Below are 19,999 nucleotides of genomic sequence, written 5' to 3' on the forward strand. Positions count from 1 at the left end.
GAAGTAAATCTACAGACTATTTACCGTAATTACAGAAGTAAAGCTACAGACTATTTACCGTAATTACAGAAGTAAAGCTACAGACTATTTACCGTAATTACAGAAGTAAATCGACAGACTAATTAACGTAATAGATGAAGTAAATCTAAAGACTATTTACTAGCGGTGTGTGAATCAAAGAACGAGCCGAAATTCCCATCACTACTCCTCATGCTCTGCCGTGTTTTGTTGTCGTACCGTCGTACTTGCGGCCTTTATTTAAAAATGATACATCAGAATTGCTTGATATTAACTGAGTAACATCTACAGATGGTGTACTATTATTATGAAGTGGAATTTTTTTGTGAAAACAAGAGAATTCCTTTTAATAACAGTCTAGAGTTAAAATAATAGAACTATAACAATATAAAAGGCCTTTATTTAGAAATGATACATCATAATGGTTTGATATTAACTGAGTGTAAACTACAGATGGTGTACTATCATTATGAAGTGGAATTATTCTGTGGAAACTAGAGAATTCTTTTTAATAACAGTCTAGATTGAAAATAATAGAAATGTGGCAATATAAAGGCCTTTATTTAAAAATGACACATCAGAATTGCTTGATATTAACTGAGTGACATCTACAGATGGTGCACTATCATTATGAAGTGGAATTGTTGTGTGGAAACTAGAGAATTCTTTTTAATAACAGTCTAGATTGAAAATAATAGAAATATAACAATATAAAAGCCTTTATTTAAAAATTATACATCAGAATTGCTTGATATTGACTGAGTGACATCTACAGATGGTGCACTATCATTATGAAGTGGAATTGTTGTGTGGAAACTAGAGAATTCTTTTTAATAACAGTCTAGAGTTAAAATAATACAAATATTACAATATAAAAGTCCTTAATACAGAAATGATACATCAGAATTGCTTGATATTAACTGGGTGACATCTACAGATGGTGTACTATCATTATGAAGTTGAATTGTTCTGTGGAACTAGAGAATTCTTTTTAATAACAGTCTATATTTAAAATAATAGAAAAATAACAATATAAAGGCCTTTAATTAGAAATGATACATCAGAATTTCTTGATATTTACTGAGTGTAATCTACAGGTGGTGTACTATCATTATGAAGATGAATTATTCTGTGGAAACTAGAGAATTCTTTTTAATAACAGTCTAGAGTTAAATTAATAGAAATGTGACAATATAAAGGTCTTAATTTAAAAATTATACATCAGAATTGCTTGATATTAACTGAGTGACATCTACAGATGGTGTTCTGTTATTATGAAGTGGAATTATTGTGTGGAAACTAGAGAATTCTTTTTAATAACAGTCTAGAGTTAAATTAATAGAAATGTGACAATATAAAGGTCTTAATTTAAAAATTATACATCAGAATTGCTTGATATTAACTGAGTGACATCTACAGATGGTGTTCTGTTATTATGAAGTGGAATTATTGTGTGGAAACTAGAGAATTCTTTTTAATAACAGTCTAGAGTTAAAATAATAGACATGTGGCAATACAAAGGCCTTTATTTAGAAATGATACATCAGAATTGCTTGATATAAACTGAGTGTAAACTACAGATGGTGTACTATCATTACAAAGTGAAATTGTTGTGTGGAAACAAGTAGATTCCTTTTAATAACAATAAAAATTAAAGAGCTAAGATTACATTTTAGTTGACTTTAAATTTAAAGTAAAATCATAAAGTCAGGTTATTAGCAACTCTTTTTTTCAAAGCTTGAAATTGTATCCCAAATACAGTTTGCAGGAAGAAATTGGTTTATTTAATTATTCAATTTTTAACTGATATATTTATATATATTTTTTAACTGATATATTTACATATTTTTTAACTGATATATTTATATATTTTTAACTGATATATTTATATATTTTTAACTGTTATATTTATACATATTTTTTATATGTAAAACCAAAGTGTCAACCAAAGTGCTGTACATTAAAATCAAGTATAAATACCACTCAACTATGCATATAACATTTAACAAATCATTAACATACATACAGGTCGTCAGTGACTTTTTTTATCAGTTTTACCAGACGCTATTACCGTAATGTTAAGTATACGCACATCCTTAGAAACAACGTGGGGGCTGATTTGACTGAGCATTTCGAAGTGGAGGCTGGCTTGACCGCAGTGACTACAACCCCTGGCAAAAATTATGGAATCACCACTCTTGGAAGATGTTCTGTCAATTGTTTAATTTTGTAGAAAAAAAATAAATCACAGACATGACACAAAACTATCATTTTTCAAAATGTCAACCTTCTGGCATTAAGAAACAATAAAAAAAAGAAACAAATATAATAGTTGTGGTCAGTCACAATTGCTTTTTTTAGATCAAGTAGAGGAAAAAAATATGGAATCACTCAAATCTGAGGAAAAAATTATGGAATCACTCTGTAATTTGCAGTTTAAAAACAAAACATCTGCAGCAGATTAGATTTGCTAATTATTCTTCAGTTTAAAAAGAGTGCTCACACCTCGGAGAGCTGTTGCACAAAGCAGATTGTCATGAATCATGGTTCCAACACAAGATATGTCAGTTGAAACAAATGAGAGGATTATAAAACTCCTTCAAGAAGATAAATCATTGTGGAATGTCGCAAAAGATGTTGGTTGTTCCAAGTAAGCTGTGTTTAAAATCTGGACCAAGTACAAACAAAATGGGAAGGTTGTAAAAGGGAAGCATACTGGTAGACCAAGTAAGACATCAAAGCATCAAGATAGAAAACAAAGCAATATGTCTTGAAAACAGAAAATGCACAACAAAACAAATGAGAAACAAGTGGCCGGAAAGTGGAGTCAACGTCTGTGACTGAACTGTAAGAAATCACCTAAAAGAAATGGGATTTACATACAGAAAAGCCAAACAAAAGCCACCATTAACACCTAAAAAGAAAAGAACAAGGTTAAAGTAGGCTAAAGAAAAGCAATCGTGGACTGTGGGTGACTGGATAAAAGTGATCTTCAGTGATGAATCGCGAATCTGCATTGGGCAAGGTGATGATGCTGGAACTTTTGTTTGGTGTCTGTCCAATGAAATTTATGAAGATAACTGCCTAAAGAAAACATGTTAATTTCCACAGTTGTTGATGATATGGGCCTGCATGTCGGGTAAAGGCACAGGGGAGATGGTCTTCAATAAATGCCAAAGTCCACATTGAAATTTTGGACGCTTTTCTTATTCCATCAGTTGAAAGGATGTTTGGTGATGATGACTTCATTTTTCAAGATGATAATGCATCTTGCCATAGGGCAAAGGACGTGAAAACTTTCCTTCAAGAAAACATATAATGTCAATGGCATGGCCTGCAAATAGTCCGGATCTCAATCCATTTGAAAATCTCTGGTGGAAATTGAAGAAAATGGTCAATGACAAGGTTCCAACCTGCAAAGCTGATCTGGCAACAGCAATAAGAGACAGTTGAAGGCAGATTGATGAAGAATACTGTTTGTCATTAGTTAACTCCATGCCTCAGAGAGTTTAAACCATTATAAAAGCCAGAGGTGGTGCAACAAAGTAATAATGGTGCAGTGTTTTCTAATGATTCCATAATTTTTTCCTCAGATTTGAGTGATTCCATATTTTTTTCCTCTACTTGATCTAAAAAAAAAGCAATTGTGACTGACCACAACTATTATATTTGTTTCTTTTTTTATTGTTTCTTAATGCCAGAGGGTTGACAGTTTGAGAAATGATAGTTTTGTGGCATGTCTGTGATTTCTTTTTTTTCTACAAAATTAAACAATTGAAAGAACATCTTCCAAGAGTGGTGATTCCATAATTTTTGCCAGGGGTTGTACCTTAATAAACACAGGTAAAGCTACAGACTACCATGTTAAACAGAAGTAAAAGCACCTTAACTTTACTAACAAATGTAAAATAGCAAAATAACATAGTAACCATGCCTTAATAATTTAGTTACTTTTGCTTTCCACCGCGTCTTTAAAAATAAATTACGTTACATTACGCTTTTTAATCAAAATTAGATTCATGTAACTTAAGCCGGTTTATGCAAATGTAAGCGGCAGGCTGATGTTTATGCGTAAATCTAGCGCACAAGCGCAGTGAAACGTTCTCAAGACAACGCGTCGTCTTCTGCCTGATCAGGTGTTTATGGTTTCAGGACTACGCTGTCCAATCAAACAGACAGATTTCTTCTTTACTCTATTGTGATTGGATAAAAAATCTTACGCAATGTGGAAAGGGGTGGAACTAATGCAGAGTCCAATTTTAACCGTACACCGTTAACATCTGCACAGCTGCAGCGTCGACCCTTGGTATCACTACAGCTAGGTAAACTCTATACTGTTATACGTTATATATCTAACATTGTTTTGTAGTCAATTTATTCACTACTTGTAGGTAAATGCTTTACTGTTATATAACATGTAACCATTGTTATAAAGTCCGTTATTCACTACGGATAGGTCATTCACTGCAGCGCTATAAGGACAAAAGTATTAGGACACTTTTCCTAATTATTAAGTTGAGATATTTCAAACATACCCATTCGTATCAGATGTACAAAATCAATTTTGTAAAATAAATATGCCTCCAAATATGTGGCAACAGTTGGGGAAATACCTTTGACGTGGTTTGACAAGTTTGGTGTGGAGAAACTATTGTAAGGTGTCTGGATACTTTTGGCCATATAGTGTATATGTTAAACATCATGTAATACTGTTTATAGTCCGTTATACAGATAGACATTTTTTTTATTACTGTTCTATGTTATATTTCAACTTTTTGAATCAAACTAGAGCACCTAACTTGGCTTAAGTTTGCTGATTTATCCAACTTATAACCAACTCATTATTAAGCCAAGTGGCAGAAGAGCAGCCCAAATCTTGATGCACCCTCCACCATGCATCACAGATTTGGTATTGATGTACACTGTCTTTTCTACTTCAAAGTCAGTTTTGGGTATTTCCCACAAAAAGTTCTAGTTTTGTCTTATCCATCCACAAAACACTGTTTCTAAACCTGAACATCCAGTTGGTATTTTGCAAACTAATAACTTCTGGGAAGCATTTATTTTCTTAATGTTAAGACGGTACATTTTGTCATTAAGTTATACAGGTGTGATAGAGTGCAGTAAGCAATAAACAGTGCAATGTTCAAGGCACATTTGACCAGCACAAATTGTTACTTATAAGTGGCCAATTAAAATATGTGCAAATGTAACACTGATGTCTACTTTTTATTATGTTCAGGTGTTTAATTCTGAATATACTTTTGCAATCTCTTTTATATCTACATTACAGTCATTACTGAATTATATAGAGGTTGTTATCTTTGTGTCTCAAGTCCATTCAGTACCTTGACCTTGATCTCCCACCACCCTTGGGTGTGTTATAAAAATAACCTCTATACAGACACCAGAACTGACTCTGTGTCTCTGTCATTTTCTTTGTTACAGACTCATGGGCTCAGCAGAGGGAGTCAGAAAGCGCCATACAGCTCGGCCCAGCGGCACCGATACCGGGCCGAAAGCACAGAATGGGCAGCTGGGCAATTGGGGGAGAGCATGGTGAGTACATGGTGAATGTTTTGGTAAAAGTGGAAACGAAAAGATGACGTGAGGTAAAATTCTATCCGAAGAAGACAATGTTGTAAAATAATATACACACAGCACATCTAATATTTGAATATATACTCTGTGTCCAAAAGTATGTGGACACCTGAACATGAGCTTTGAACATTTGTTATGTTGCACATAACAAAACCATAGGCATTAATTTGGAGTTGCCTTCCCTTTGTGGCTATAACAGCTTTTTTCAGTAACAATGTAATACAGTGCAATGCTGTTTTAAAGTGATGAACTGTGTATTGATTTGTGTATTGAGCACAGTGATTGAGGTACTGGCCTTCAGATCAGAAGGTTGCTGGTTCAAGCCTTACCCATGACAAGTTGCCAACTGATAGCTCTTAACCCTCAATTGCTTGCACTGTATTCTGTCAAAATGGGAAGTCACTTCTGAAAAAAATCTGAACTGTATCTAACATATTATTGTCAGTCAGGTCAATAGAAATACATTGTTGTGGTGTGAAGTAATGTTGCAACTTTACAAGGTTTAGTTCACAGTTTTATAATAAAAGAACAGCATCAATCATTTACAGTAAACTACAGATTGATTTTTGGACGTTCTAATTTCTCATTCCATCATCTGTACCAGGGAGGTGGACTGGTTTTCACTGGCTGGAGTCGTTCTGCTGCTGTGCACAGCCCCGTTCATAGTCTTCTTCTTCGTCATGGCTTGTGATCAGTACCAGTGCTCTGTCAGCTTGGTTCTGCTGGACATCTACAATGGCAATGCCTCCCCACTGAGTATCTGGAACCAAGCTCCTTCACTCACATGGACTGCTGCCAAGATCTATGCCTCTTGGGTTACCTTTCAGGTAAACATGTACTAATAATACATTTTCACAACAAACACAAAAATTAGACTGGTGCACAAGCAGCCTATCATAAACTAGCCCAACACACAAAGTTTTTAATACAAAGGGTGTAGAGTGCTCCTCTTTGTGCAGTTCTCTGTACAAATTTGGCAGTTTGCCATACCTAAAATGTTATTACAATATTGGTGGGTGGCACGATGACTGCTGGTAGAGGGTGCCACACAGCAGTCTGAGTAGTATGGCATGTTTTCCCTGTGTCTTTAAGGTTTTTTTTTAAGTGCTTTGGTTTTCTCACAAACCCCGAACAAAATGCAGATTGTCTCAAAGTTGGGTTGCCCTGCAATGGACTGGCGCCTCATCCAGGTTGTAATAGTCAATGCAGTGAAAACTTGCTCACAATTATTTGGGATTGGTTTTACTGAGCAAGACAGATGCAAGGCAACCAATAAATCTGGCCAAAAGAAGACTCTTTACATAGAGCACAATTTTGTGAACTAATATGAAGACTACTATTTACATTTTCCTTTACATTTTCATGCTCATTTTTGGCATTTAGCAAATGCTTTTATCCAAAGCGACTTATAGTACTGTGACAGTATATTGTCTAAACAATTGAGGGTTAAGGGGCTTGCTCAAGGGCTCAACAGTGGCAGCCTGGCAGTGGTGGGGCTTGAACCGGTGACCTTTCAATTACTAGTCCAGTACCTAAACTACTAAGCTACAACTGCCTATTCTACTATTATACACCTATCAGCTAAAACATTAGAACCACCCTAACAATGTGTGTTATAATGCCTTTACTCATAACAATTGTGCATGTCATGTTCAGGGACATTCAGTGTTGGGCTGATGCTAGTTACCTGTTGTCCATGTGTTGATCGCAGCAGATATGATTAGGCATAAAGACCTGACTGACTTTCACAAGGGCGAAATCATAACTGCCAAACAACTGGGTTAAATTATCTGAATTTTCTATACCTGGCAGCCGTGGTGAGCACCAACCAACAGTGGTCCGAAAACAGACAAGCTAGGCTAGTCAAAGTGCCCTTGCTAACTCCTGTCCACGAGCACAAAAGCATCTACAATGTGCACACAAGCATCTGAACTGGACATCAGAGCATTCTGAAGTTGAAGGACTGGTTGGTAATATAATCGGATACATCAAGATTCCTCATGTGGAGTCCATGTGTTGCTGTGAGAGCTGTTTGGACATCATTCTAGGAAGATGGAATGTTGTGGCTTATCAGTGCACAGTCATGATTTAGACTTTGGACTTTGTATCTTTTCACTAGGTGGTGCTGTATATGTGCATTCCAGATATTACCCACAAGTTCCTGCCAGGCTACGTCGGAGGGGTTCAAGAGGGAGCACGTACACCAGCAGGTAATGGGTTCCAGTGCCATGCATGACACACTGCGGAAACAAACTGTGATTAGTAAATTATGCAGCTAGATTTTTACTTTACACAAAGCATTTATTTTGAAAATGTATTAATGGAGAAAATGTGTCCCACGTTTTTCAAGGCTTTAGACCTTCCAAAAATCTGTTATTCATTATTAACTTTAGAGTTTCAGTAGAACAGTAAGGAATCAAACCTGGGACACCAAGCATGTTATTGGCTGGGTTTGAAGTATGAAAATAAATTTCTAACATGTTACTTATAACACATTTTGTTTTCTACAGGACTGATTAATAAGTATGAGATCAATGGGCTGCAGTGCTGGATTATTACTCATGTGTTATGGGCTGCCAATGCTTACTACTTTCACTGGTTTTCTCCCACCATCATCTTTGATAACTGGATCCCTCTGCTATGGTGCACCAACATCCTGGGCTACTCTGTGTCCACATTCGCTTTTATCAAGGCCTACTTGTTCCCAACCAATCCGGAGGACTGGTGAGAACTGCTTTTACGATATACTATATATCATATATACAGTGTATCACAAAAGTGAGTACACCCCTCACATTTCTGCAGATATTTAAGTATATCTTTTCATGGGACAACACTGACAAAATGACACTTTGACACAATGAAAAGTAGTCTGTGTGCAGCTTATATAACAGTGTAAATTTATTCTTCCCTCAAAATAACTCAATATACAGCCATTAATGTCTAAACCACCGGCAACAAAAGTGAGTACACCCCTAAGAGACTACACCCCTCAATGTCCAAATTGAGCACTGCTTGTCATTTTCCCTCCAAAATGTCATGTGATTTGTTAGTTTTACTAGGTCTCAGGTGTGCATAGGGAGCAGGTGTGTAGTACAGCTCTCACACTCTCTCATACTGGTCACTGAAAGTTCCAACATGACACCTCATGGCAAAGAACTCTCTGAGGATCTTAAAAGACGAATTGTTGCGCTACATGAAGATGGCCAAGGCTACAAGAAGATTGCCAACACCCTGAAACTGAGCTGCAGCACAGTGGCCAAGATCATCCAGCGTTTTAAAAGAGCAGGGTCCACTCAGAACAGACCTCGCGTTGGTCGTCCAAAGAAGCTGAGTGCACGTGCTCAGCGTCACATCCAACTGGTGTCTCTGAAAGATAGGCGCAGGAGTGCTGTCAGCATTGCTGCAGAGATTGAAAAGGTGGGGGGTCAGCCTGTCAGTGCTCAGACCATACGCCGCACACTACATCAAATTGGTCTGCATGGCTGTCACCCCAGAAGGAAGCCTCTTCTGAGGTCTCTACACAAGAAAGCCCGCAAACAGTTTGCTGAAGACATGTCAACAAAGGACATGGATTACTGGAACCATGTCCTATGGTCTGATGAGACCAAGATTAATTTCTTTGGTTCAGATGGTCTCAAGCATGTGTGGCGGCAATCAGGTGAGGAGTACAAAGATAAGTGTGTCATGCCTACAGTCAAGCATGGAGGTGGGAATGCCATGGTCTGGGGCTGCATGAGTGCAGCAGGTGTTGGGGAGTTACATTTCATTGAGGGACACATGAACTCCAATATGTACTGTGAAATACTGAAGCAGAGCATGATCCCCTCCCTCCGGAAACTAGGTCGCAGGGCAGTGTTCCAGCATGATAATGACCCCAAACACACCTCTAAGACGACCACTGCTTTATTGAAGAGGCTGAGGGTAAAGGTGATGGACTGGCCAAGCATGTCTCCAGACCTAAACCCAATAGAACATCTTTGGGGCATCCTCAAGCGGAAGGTGGAGGAGCACAAAGTCTCGAATATCCGCCAGCTCCGTGATGTCGTCATGGAGGAGTGGAAAAGCATTCCAGTGGCAACCTGTGAAGCTCTGGTAAACTCCATGCCCAGGAGAGTTAAGGCAGTTCTGGGAAATAATGGTAGCCACACAAAATATTGACACTTTAGGAACTTTCACTAAGGGGTGTACTCACTTTTGTTGCCGGTGGTTTAGACATTAATGGCTGTATATTGAGTTATTTTGAGGGAAGAATAAATTTACACTGTTATATAAGCTGCACACAGACTACTTTTCATTGTGTCAAAGTGTCATTTTGTCAGTGTTGTCCCATGAAAAGATATACTTAAATATCTGCAGAAATGTGAGGGGTGTACTCACTTTTGTGATACACTGTATATCACACATACACACACACATATATATATATAGTTTTGTCATTTTTAGTTATTTTTGAAAGAAAACAAATCAATAACAAATCCATGTCATGCAGCAAATTCACAAGAAACATCTTTTATGACTACATGATGGGCATCGAGTTTAATCCACGCATTGGAAAGTGGTTTGACTTCAAGCTGTTCTTTAACGGCCGGCCTGGGATTGTAGCCTGGACTTTAATTAATCTGTCCTACGCTGCCAAACAACAGGAGCTCTACGGTCATGTGACCAACTCCATGATCCTGGTCAATGTGCTGCAGGTAAGTCTTCCTGTCACTAGGTGAAAATGACAAAAATACTCTTTTTTTCCAGCTGCTCCCATATTTAGGTTTGCATATCTGATTTGGCTCTGATTTAAAGATGGACGCCCTTCCGGACACAACCCTACTTATTTTACCCAGGCTTGAGACCAGAACTGACCTCCTCCCACCTCCCATTGGATTCACTGCTGCCCTGACCCAGATAAAATGGTGATTAATGATAAATAAGTCTCATTAATATTTGTTTTTTGTACTTAGGCTATCTACGTGTTGGATTTCTTCTGGAACGAAGCCTGGTACTTGAAGACTATTGATATCTGCCATGATCACTTTGGCTGGTACCTGGGCTGGGGCGACTGTGTCTGGCTGCCTTTCCTTTACACACTACAGGTATTATTTACTTAACACTACTTTATTTAACCTTCACCCTTACATTATGCTAGTGTCTTATAAAAATATGTGCAGATCCTTTGCAGGTGTGTTGCCAGATTCATGTGAATCCCACAGATTTGCTTTTTTATTTGACTTTGACATTTTAAATAAAAGCATCAAGCAATAAAACCTGATAAAAGCATCATTAACTCGCTTTTATTTGGAAGTTTGGTGTTTGACTTATTTCAATCAATACAGTCTGAATGTACACTTTAATGTAAAGGTTTTAATACCCCTGGGCAAACTCCATTTTTTACTAAATTGTAAAATGAGCTTGCATTTCGCAAATTTTACAAATTGTGTTTATGCAAAAAAAAATTTTATTTGCAGAAAGAAATGTAATAAATTTTACAACAGAAAACAAGCATAAAATCTGAAATGTGTCAAAATTCTTGCATGTGCCAAATTTTGTTACTGATTTTCACAGTATGTTTGGTTCAGCAAATCAACAGTTATTGTCATGGGGCCTGTTGTGCCTGGCAACACAGGAGTCAAATGAAGCCTTACACTCTTGAGATTATAGGAAATAAACCTAATTGTCTGGATGCTTAACCAAGGCAGAACAATAATGTGGCTGAAGTGCCTTAATAGAAAATAACTCTTAACAAAATAGCCAAAGAGTTGTATACAGTAGGAGGAGTTTTTTTTTTTTTGCCTTTCTGTTGGAACTTGTTATGAAGTTTTGTAGGCTGTAACACTAGGAAAGTAAGTCTGAAAGGGCCAAAGTATCTAATTAATCAGCTAAAATCTTAAAGCATGGGTCAATAAGACTTCCGTGGCTGAGTACTGGACAGCAAACGAGAGTCAAAAACATTTAGCCAGTTCATCTCATTCTATCATCTGATGTGTTGTTTCAGGGCCTGTACTTGGTCTACAACCCCATTCAGCTCTCCACCCCGAATGCCTGGGCAGTCCTTGTCCTCGGCCTGGTGGGCTACTACATCTTCCGCTCGGCCAACCATCAAAAAGACCTGTTCCGCCGCACCCAGGGCAAGTGCACCATCTGGGGCCGCAAGCCCACCTTTATCGAGTGCTCGTACCGCTCGGCCGACGGTGCCGTTCACAAGAGCAAGCTGCTCACTTCAGGCTTCTGGGGTGCAGCGCGACATCTTAACTACACGGGTGACCTGCTGGGCGCATTGGCGTACTGTGTAGCATGCGGTGCCGGCCACCTCCTGCCTTACTTCTACATTGTGTACATGACGATACTACTGCTGCACCGCTGCATCCGGGATGAGCACCGATGCAGCAACAAGTATGGCGAGGACTGGAAGCGCTACACCGCTGCTGTGCCCTACCGCCTGCTGCCCAGAATCTTTTAGAAACACTAAGAATACATGAATACGGAAAGGAAGGGGAAAGTGTGAATTGGATACCAAGGAGTGAAGATTTATGATTAGTTTGCTCAGGCGCTGTTTTCATTTGGGTCTTTCCACATGGTTGATGACCAGAAGAATTTATTTTAAGATTTTTGATTTCATTATAGGTTTATATAAACGTGTCTACCTCGTTGAACATCATTTTATCTGGCTCTTAAAGATTTTTTGTAGGATGAGATGTATCTAGGAGTTATATCTGACCAATTTGTAATATGGGGGCATTATTATTAACAGGAAGGGCACTTATTGTAAGGCACTTGGAGAAGCATAGTAGTCAGAAAGACCTTTTTATATTTGGTTAACTTCTCCAACATTCTGAAAGCTAATAATAAAATAAACTTAAAAAATGTGGAGAAAAGAAACATAAGGCATAGGAAATCAGCACTTTGCCATTGCAACAGTGACTCCTACTGACTGGTTGAGGTGTCAACATAAGCGGTGAAGAAATACAGAGAAAAATTGTAAAGATGCAGCCTTCAGGATCATGTGTCAAAAGGGGAATGTGCTAGTCCTCAACCACCATTGGTGTTGTGTGTTTTAAAGAAAATCCCCCAAACATCTATCCAGGTTTATCTACTAAAAATATTTTAGCCAGAACAGTTTCTATTGGTGGCAACTTTATGGAATACACTGAGAAGAACCTTACATTGCTCACAGAACAGCTCTAATTCTTTGCAGCACGGATTCCACAGTGCATTGGAAACATTCCTTCAAGATTTAGGTTCATGTTTACATGATCACATCACGTAACTGCTCACAGCTTCAAAGCTGCTTATTACTGTGGTGAATCCCCTGTTCTACCACATCTCAAGGGTGGCATATTATATTCAGATCTAGTGACTGGAAAGGCATTTAGGTATACTAAACACTACAACACTTGGATTCCCGTAAAGCAATGGTCATCACCAATACAGAACATTGCAAGAACATTCCCCACACCATTACCACCACCAGTTTCTGTGACTTTTGTGAATGTTACTTGCAGAACTGCCATTTATTGGATGTCTTTGTTTTTCTTCATGATTTCAGGCACTATGCTGCACCCACATGACTGGCTAATTGGATGCTTACATGACTGAACATAAAGTGGCTGCTAAGTGTAGATTAAAATAGACAACAATAATAGAAGAGAAAACAAGTTTTAAAAGTGATTTTTAAGCAACATGTTTTGTAATATTTGGTTACTACTTACAATTTAGCAGAAAATTGAAATAAAAAATCTCATCAGTGTCTGTGCCTGATAAATAAACAAATCTTGTTTCATTGACAGTGAAAATCCAACCATCTTGCACTCTCATTTAGAAGTAGTGTATCATTTTCTGTGTGTTTGGGGGACATTACTTTGCAGGTAACATCATTTGTGGGATACAGATGAGCTAATTGGGAGGGCACTCGGATGGTGCAATAGTGAATTAAGCAAACCCACTACTGCTAGTATCGAGGGTTTGAATCCTCAGCAGTGCTGGTGGCCGATCACATAGCGTCTACATACAGACATGACTGGCTATGTTCGAGCAGGGTGTTTCAGGCCCCGCAATGGATTCCTATCCTGTCTGGGATGTGTTACTGCATTGTGCCCAGTCATTCTGGGGAAACCAGAGCTACCACACACCCTACCACACACCCTGACTAGGATAAAAAAATAAATAAAAATAATGGTGAGACAAGCTGAAGACAAGCTTAAACAGAAGCCAAAGTACCAACAGCTGCATACGTCAGTGTCACCATGGAGGAAGAAACTGGAAAATACTTTACTATGCTTTTGTTTTGGGTAGCATGGTGTCATAGCTGGTAAAGTGGGTGCTTTGCTGGAATAGCAACTAGGACCTTCTACCTTCAATTAGTAATTGTATGTAAAAACTTTATGTTCTTTCTGTGCATGGGTTTCCTCTCATTTCCCTAAAACATGCCAGTGGCTGCTGTAAATACCCCCTAGTTGTTAGTAAGTAAAGGTGTGACTGTGTTAAGTGGAAATGGACTGTGTTCCAGCAACTTTAATTCATGACAGCTCTGATTGTGGTGGTCTTTGTCAGCATAGAATGACAGTTGTGTGTTTTACCTCTGACCTTGGCAAGAGACTTTTACATACTGTTCCACATACTTTGTGACAGATGGAAGCACAGTGGCTTGGTGGGTAGCACTGCTGCCTCACAATGAGAGAGTCCTGGGTTTGATTCCTAGATGGAGTGTCAGAGTCCTTTCTGTGTGGAGTTTGTATGTTCTCCCCACTTTGCATGACGTTCCTCTGCAAGCTCCAATGTCCTTCCACAGTTCAAAGACATGCAAGTTAGGTGAACTGGAGAGACAACATTTTTATAATGTTATAATACTGTAATAATAATAACACTTCTGATGAGTTCAGTTAAATGAGTTCAGTTGTTCATATGGGGACAAAGAAGTTATGTGTTCAAACCAGGTAGTCGATGAAGATGAACAGCAAAACCCCAAAGATTCCATAGTATAAATATTATATATCTTACAAGTGTATGCACATTTTTGACTTTAACTGTAAATTGTTTACGTCTGACAATGTTACCTCAACATTTTGTCTTAAGACTCTTTTAACACTTCATGCGTTGTATTGGCCGACATTGCCAGTAGGTGGCATAGAAGTAATGCGTTTGAGACGCCACCAGCCTGTCATGCTAAAAGAACCCAAGAACTCGCAACTCTTCAGCTCATCTGTATTTATCTGGAACCGAGAGAAACCAATGAAACATGGAGCAAATAACAATGAAAAACATAGAAAAATGATTTTAAGAGCCACGGGAGCCAACTATGTTAAATATATATATTTATTCCAAGATGAGATACTACCTCAAAGAATAAATTGCAGACATCCCAAGTTGCAAAAACTCATTTCAGGGAGGTACCCCCGGACCTCGACCCCGACCCACCAAGCCCAAAAAAAAAAAAGCTAAAAATCCTCTCGCACACACCAAAGGATATGGATGATAAGAGAACTTTTAGGAGCTGCTAACTGAGCTACTAAGCTAACTGTTCGCGTCACAAACACATTAATGTGTACTACATAGTGCACTAGATAGTGTGAAAGATAATAGATTTATGTTCCCTACATAGTGCACTAGATTGTATATTAGAAAATAATTTATGTTCATTACTTACTGCACTAGATAGTGTACTAGATAATAGACTTATGTTTCTTACATGCTTTAAGTAGCGTATTAGTTAACGGATTTAGGTTCCCTACATAGTGCACTAAATTGTATATAGATAACGGATTTATGTTACCTACATAGTGCACTAGATAATATTTTAGATATGAATTTATGTTCCCTACGTTGTGCACTAGATAGTGAATTAGACAATTGGTTTATGTTCCCTACACAGTGCACTAGATTGTATATCAGATCACGGATTTATGTTCCCTACATAGTGCACTAGATAGTGTATTAGATAACGCATTCATGTTCAATACATAGTGCACTAGAAAGTATAACTAGATGATGATTTGTGTTCCTTACATAGTGCACTAGATAGTGTATTACATAATTAATTATGTTCCCTACATAGTGCACTAAATTGTATATCAGATAACGGATTTATGTTCCCTACATAGTGCACTAGACAGTATATTAGACAATTAATTTATGTTCCCTACACAGTGAGCTAGATTGTATATCAGATAATGGATTTAATACGCGATCGGGGAAAAAAGTCTGTTTCGCCTGCGTGCGCGTTTGTGTCGCTCTTGGCCGCTCGTTCTAGATTCCGGGAGATTTTATCTGACTTGCGGGCATTAGGGAGCCACTATGTATATACGGGAGACTCCAGGAACTTCCGGGAGACTTGGGATGTCTGAAATTGGCTGGTAGCTAGCCGCCAGCTAATTCATTTATTTGAAAAAACAAGCGTGTGTTGGCTACAGATATCATTTACTGGATTTTAGTGTCTCAATTTAAATCGTTAAACTATTAGCAACTTATTTAATAGTAGCTAAACATTATGTTATACCACAGTCTTCAGTTTTATTAGGTAATGGTAGCACATAGCTAACAGGCTAAGTCCCTAAGTGTCAGTCTGAAAGTTTTGAAGAAACTTGTCCAAGATTTAATATAAGGTGTGATTGGCTCAAAGTTATAACTCTAAAGAGTGACAATACTATTAAATCTACATAAGTATCTTCAGCTCTCCATATTTAAATATTACCAATTCCCATGTTCTGTCTGGGTCTCTACTATCACAATACATCCACCCCTTTGAGATGGTAAGGGCTAGCATATGCTTCCTCAGTGGCATGTGAGGTTAGTCAACTGCATATTTACAAGCTGTGACTTTTCCATTGTTACTGTGCATGTCAACAAGCTCAGAGTAAGGTGCTTCTCATCCATCTTCAGCTCTGTGAACTCAGATTGACTGGTACAACATGACTGATTGGGAGACCATGATTTCCTTTCAGCTTTCAGCTTCACGTCACAAATATTTTGTGTCATATTTAGGGCTGAATTGGAATTATGTACATACATGACAGTGGTGCTAACTGTAACACACATACATACACACACCCTTTTCTCCCACTTTACACAAACACACACTCGAGAACACACTCACACAGCTCCCACCCCTCTTCTCACAAATAAACACATGTGGGCTCAGTACAAAGCATGACCGATTGGATCATAAATCAGCCTGCTCACTTTCATGGTGGCTACTCCATATCGGACAATGTGGAAGTACTTTTTGTAGATCATGCAGAGCTCCGACTGACGGACACCATTAAACTAGATATACTGCAAATCACTGGGACTGGTCCTAAATCACAGATGAAACATAGACAATAATGTGAAATAAGACGTTCTGACAACCATGTGAAACCAAGAGGTGTGGTTGCTATCTAACACTGCATTTTCCCCTCTAGTTCTAACCCGTCTCAGATACACAAAAGATTCTGCAGACACTATAATGGAAGTAAGTAGGTTATGGTAATAGAATAGAAATCGATTCAAGTCCTTACTGAAAAAAAATACTTTAGGTGTAACAAATTCACTTCAGTGTACTAAATTAAACGAAATCACTGGATTGTGCTAGATAAAGGAGACAATCAAATAAACAAATGTGTTTTATTAATTGTACATTGTTGATATGAACCAAAGTATAATTGTTTTTTTAACAGTTGTCAAAACGCATACTGCATATCAATACATTTAATCTGAATAACCCAAAATAGAATGTAATGCAATTTGTTTGCTAGATTATTTCACTTTTTTCACACACAATAGGTGTAGCAGAAACACCTGAACGCAATTTTGTTTACAAGTAAAAGTGAAATGCATGTAAATGTAAACAAAGTGTTTACTGAATCAGGATGTAATTATAACCTTGTTTTATTAGCATAGCTGGAACTAGATACCTGGCAGCAGTTGTTTTAGGTCCAAGTGTAAGTAACTTATTAACTGATACACTGCACCAAAGTACACGACAAAGTGTACAGAGGTCATTGTTGTTTTTCTTTCTATTCTTCCTTGTTTTTCATTGGATCTGATTTTTCTACAGCAAACATGATACTAAATGTTTTGTGTGTGAGTGAGTATGGAAAAAAAAGACAGGCACCTTTGCCAGGTTTTGTTTGATAATGACTGAAAAAAAAGATTAGCAAATGCCCTTTCAGCAGGCTATCTGAATGTTTTCCCTTGGGACCAGTGAGTATGAGGAAGCACTACTCAGGTGGGGGTTGTCAGATGGCCTTTGTATGTCAACATTCAAGAGTTTCCCCTCACATGCTCAACCACATTTTTTACAGAATGTATAAGTGACTGATGCGTCATTCTTCCTTTTTTTATCTTTGCTGTCACTTCCATCTTGTCACCAATATTTTTTGTGTGACATCACTGTGGGCGCACTAAGCTCTTCCTCTCTCCCTTGCTTCGCTTTCCTGTTGAGGTGTTAGAAGGTGACGGAAGGAACAAAATAAGACAGACTAAACACCCCTGACAGTGGGACCCTAAAGGTTATTAAATCATGCCATCATGAACCCATAGTCAATGAATCACTACCACAAATACACACTGAAGACATTTCGACATGGGTGGACATCAGAAGGCTGATGAAGCTGAGGTCAGGCGGTAACTAGTGGTATCTGGCAGAAGTTGTAAAGTGTGGGGGGGAAAGTGAAGTACTTGAAGTCTGTGCCTGGTACAGAAAATGACTGTGTTAAAGGTATACTCATGCATGCAGATGCTGTAGAATCTGGTACAAGAACGTTACATTACATTTCTCATTCAATCTTCACTAAACACTTATTCCTGGTCAGGTTTGCAGCGAGTCCCTGTGTGACACCCACCTGAACTGCTACAGCACTGTGCCATCAGCATTTCAATGAAAAGGAGAATAATAAAAGCAGTGGTAGCTCAGTGGTGAAATTACTGGACTAGTGATCAGAAGGTCCCCCACCTAAAGATTGCCACTGTTTGACTCCTGAGCAAGACCTGTAACTCTAAATTACTTGCATTGCACGCTGTCACAAATGTAAATAGCTTTGGATAAAAAAAAGCACTGGTGGTTGATGTCAGCCGCATATAAAACGCTTGTCTGCTAGGTAAATCACCCTGGCTAGTGATTTCTCCGCCCGTGTGTACAGAATTTGTATAAAACTATAAGGTGACTAGTTATGCCCTGGTGTAAAGGAGTCAGAAACATCACATAGAAATGTTAATGACGCACAACGTCAGATTTCCGTTCATTTATTTTGGTCTCCCCCAGAGTATTAACTGCATACAATTCCAAACACGCACCTACACTGCGCATACTATCCTGTACATGAGTTCACACATAATACCTAATGCATCACTGAGCACTGTCAGCTGTCTCTACATTTTTATCCACATGTCTCTGCATGGGTGGGTATATGGAGGTATTTGTGGGTGGATGGAGAGCTCATTTCAGTGTTGCAAGTGGTCACATTTAGGCTATGCTCACATGCTAGGCCCAATTATTCCTGCTTTTTCCATCCCTCCCTCTTTATCACTTCATATCTATCGCTCTTTACCTCTTTCAATACGGAACAGGTGTAGAGGTCCCGGGGGAGGCAGGGCATCCACACATGCCTGCCAGTTGCCCCAGTGACTGACGGACATGTTTGTCCCAGAATGGGAGGGGAGCGTGCAGGGTGTGTGAAGCCGATAGCCAGCTGTCCACACAGAGCTGGCGAGAGAAAACGAAGCCCAAAATCGGGCACTAAGTTGGCAAATGATGTGGGTAGAAAGGTCAGCAAGGCCTGTGCCAGTACACCCCTCGGCCTGGAATAGCAAGTGCTCTGGCATGGTCCTGACACACACTGCTAGGCATATACAAAGAAGCTTTGATGGGTTACTGCTTGGTAGTGTTTCAACTTAATTACTAACCACTACATCTGCAGCAGCCATGCAGTTCGTATGGTTGGTTATTTATGTTTCCTTGTATCGAGAAAATCAAAATCTAAGAAAAAACTTTTTTGATCTATTTGTTAGAACACATTTTTAATTGTCCAAATTAATCTTTTAGGATTGTGATTTTTCATAAAAGGTTTGCCAAAAAATATGCCAAATATGACCAAATGCACAGCATGGCATTTCCAAACCTGCAGACCTAACAACCTACCCACATTTATGTATATTTTTTAAAACAATGATGTCAAACCTTAGTTGCCTAAGCTAATTCCAACAACAGTACTCCCTTCTGATTTCCTACTTAAACTTTAATTGCCTTTACAACATTCCCCATGCATCTAGTGGTGAGATTTGTAACCATTATTCCTACATAAAAAACAGCTAAATACAGTTAGTACTAATGTATTAGTTACTGCTTATCTGAACTATTTCATAGTCGTCTGAATGGTGAGGAAAAGTATAATTATGTGGTTTTGGATGATCATAT

General features: G+C 38.4%; 1 protein-coding gene and 1 long non-coding RNA gene across 2 annotated transcripts; one reads left to right on the top strand and one right to left on the bottom strand.

Moving 5' to 3' along the window:
• The first annotated feature begins 4,291 nt into the window (after positions 1 to 4,291).
• On the top strand, positions 4,292 to 13,408 carry dhcr7 (7-dehydrocholesterol reductase). The gene is made up of 8 exons (XM_063013035.1): positions 4,292 to 4,340; positions 5,467 to 5,577; positions 6,224 to 6,446; positions 7,739 to 7,829; positions 8,130 to 8,343; positions 10,112 to 10,316; positions 10,575 to 10,706; positions 11,606 to 13,408. The coding sequence occupies exons 2-8, from the start codon at positions 5,471 to 5,473 to the stop codon at positions 12,068 to 12,070; spliced, it is 1,437 nt and encodes a 478-aa protein (XP_062869105.1). The 5' UTR covers positions 4,292 to 4,340; positions 5,467 to 5,470; the 3' UTR covers positions 12,071 to 13,408.
• On the bottom strand, positions 6,112 to 7,686 carry LOC134331566 (uncharacterized). The gene is made up of 2 exons (XR_010015134.1): positions 7,425 to 7,686; positions 6,112 to 6,439 (listed from the first exon to the last, which is right to left on the bottom strand). It is a non-coding gene; the product is annotated as an uncharacterized LOC134331566 (long non-coding RNA).
• Positions 13,409 to 19,999: the final 6,591 nt, after the last annotated feature.

The sequence above is a fragment of the Trichomycterus rosablanca genome, chromosome 17 (genome assembly GCF_030014385.1).
Source record: "Trichomycterus rosablanca isolate fTriRos1 chromosome 17, fTriRos1.hap1, whole genome shotgun sequence".
Taxonomy (NCBI): Eukaryota; Metazoa; Chordata; class Actinopteri; order Siluriformes; family Trichomycteridae; genus Trichomycterus; species Trichomycterus rosablanca.

Coding starts and splice junctions, on each gene's coding strand:
- dhcr7 (XM_063013035.1), top strand. CDS start 5,471: ATGGGCTCAGCAGAGGGAGTCAGAAAGCGCCATACAGCTCGGCCCAGC. Junction 5,578..6,223: donor GGCAATTGGGGGAGAGCATG/GTGAGTACATGG, acceptor CATCTGTACCAG/GGAGGTGGACTGGTTTTCAC. Junction 10,317..10,574: donor TCCTGGTCAATGTGCTGCAG/GTAAGTCTTCCT, acceptor TTTTGTACTTAG/GCTATCTACGTGTTGGATTT.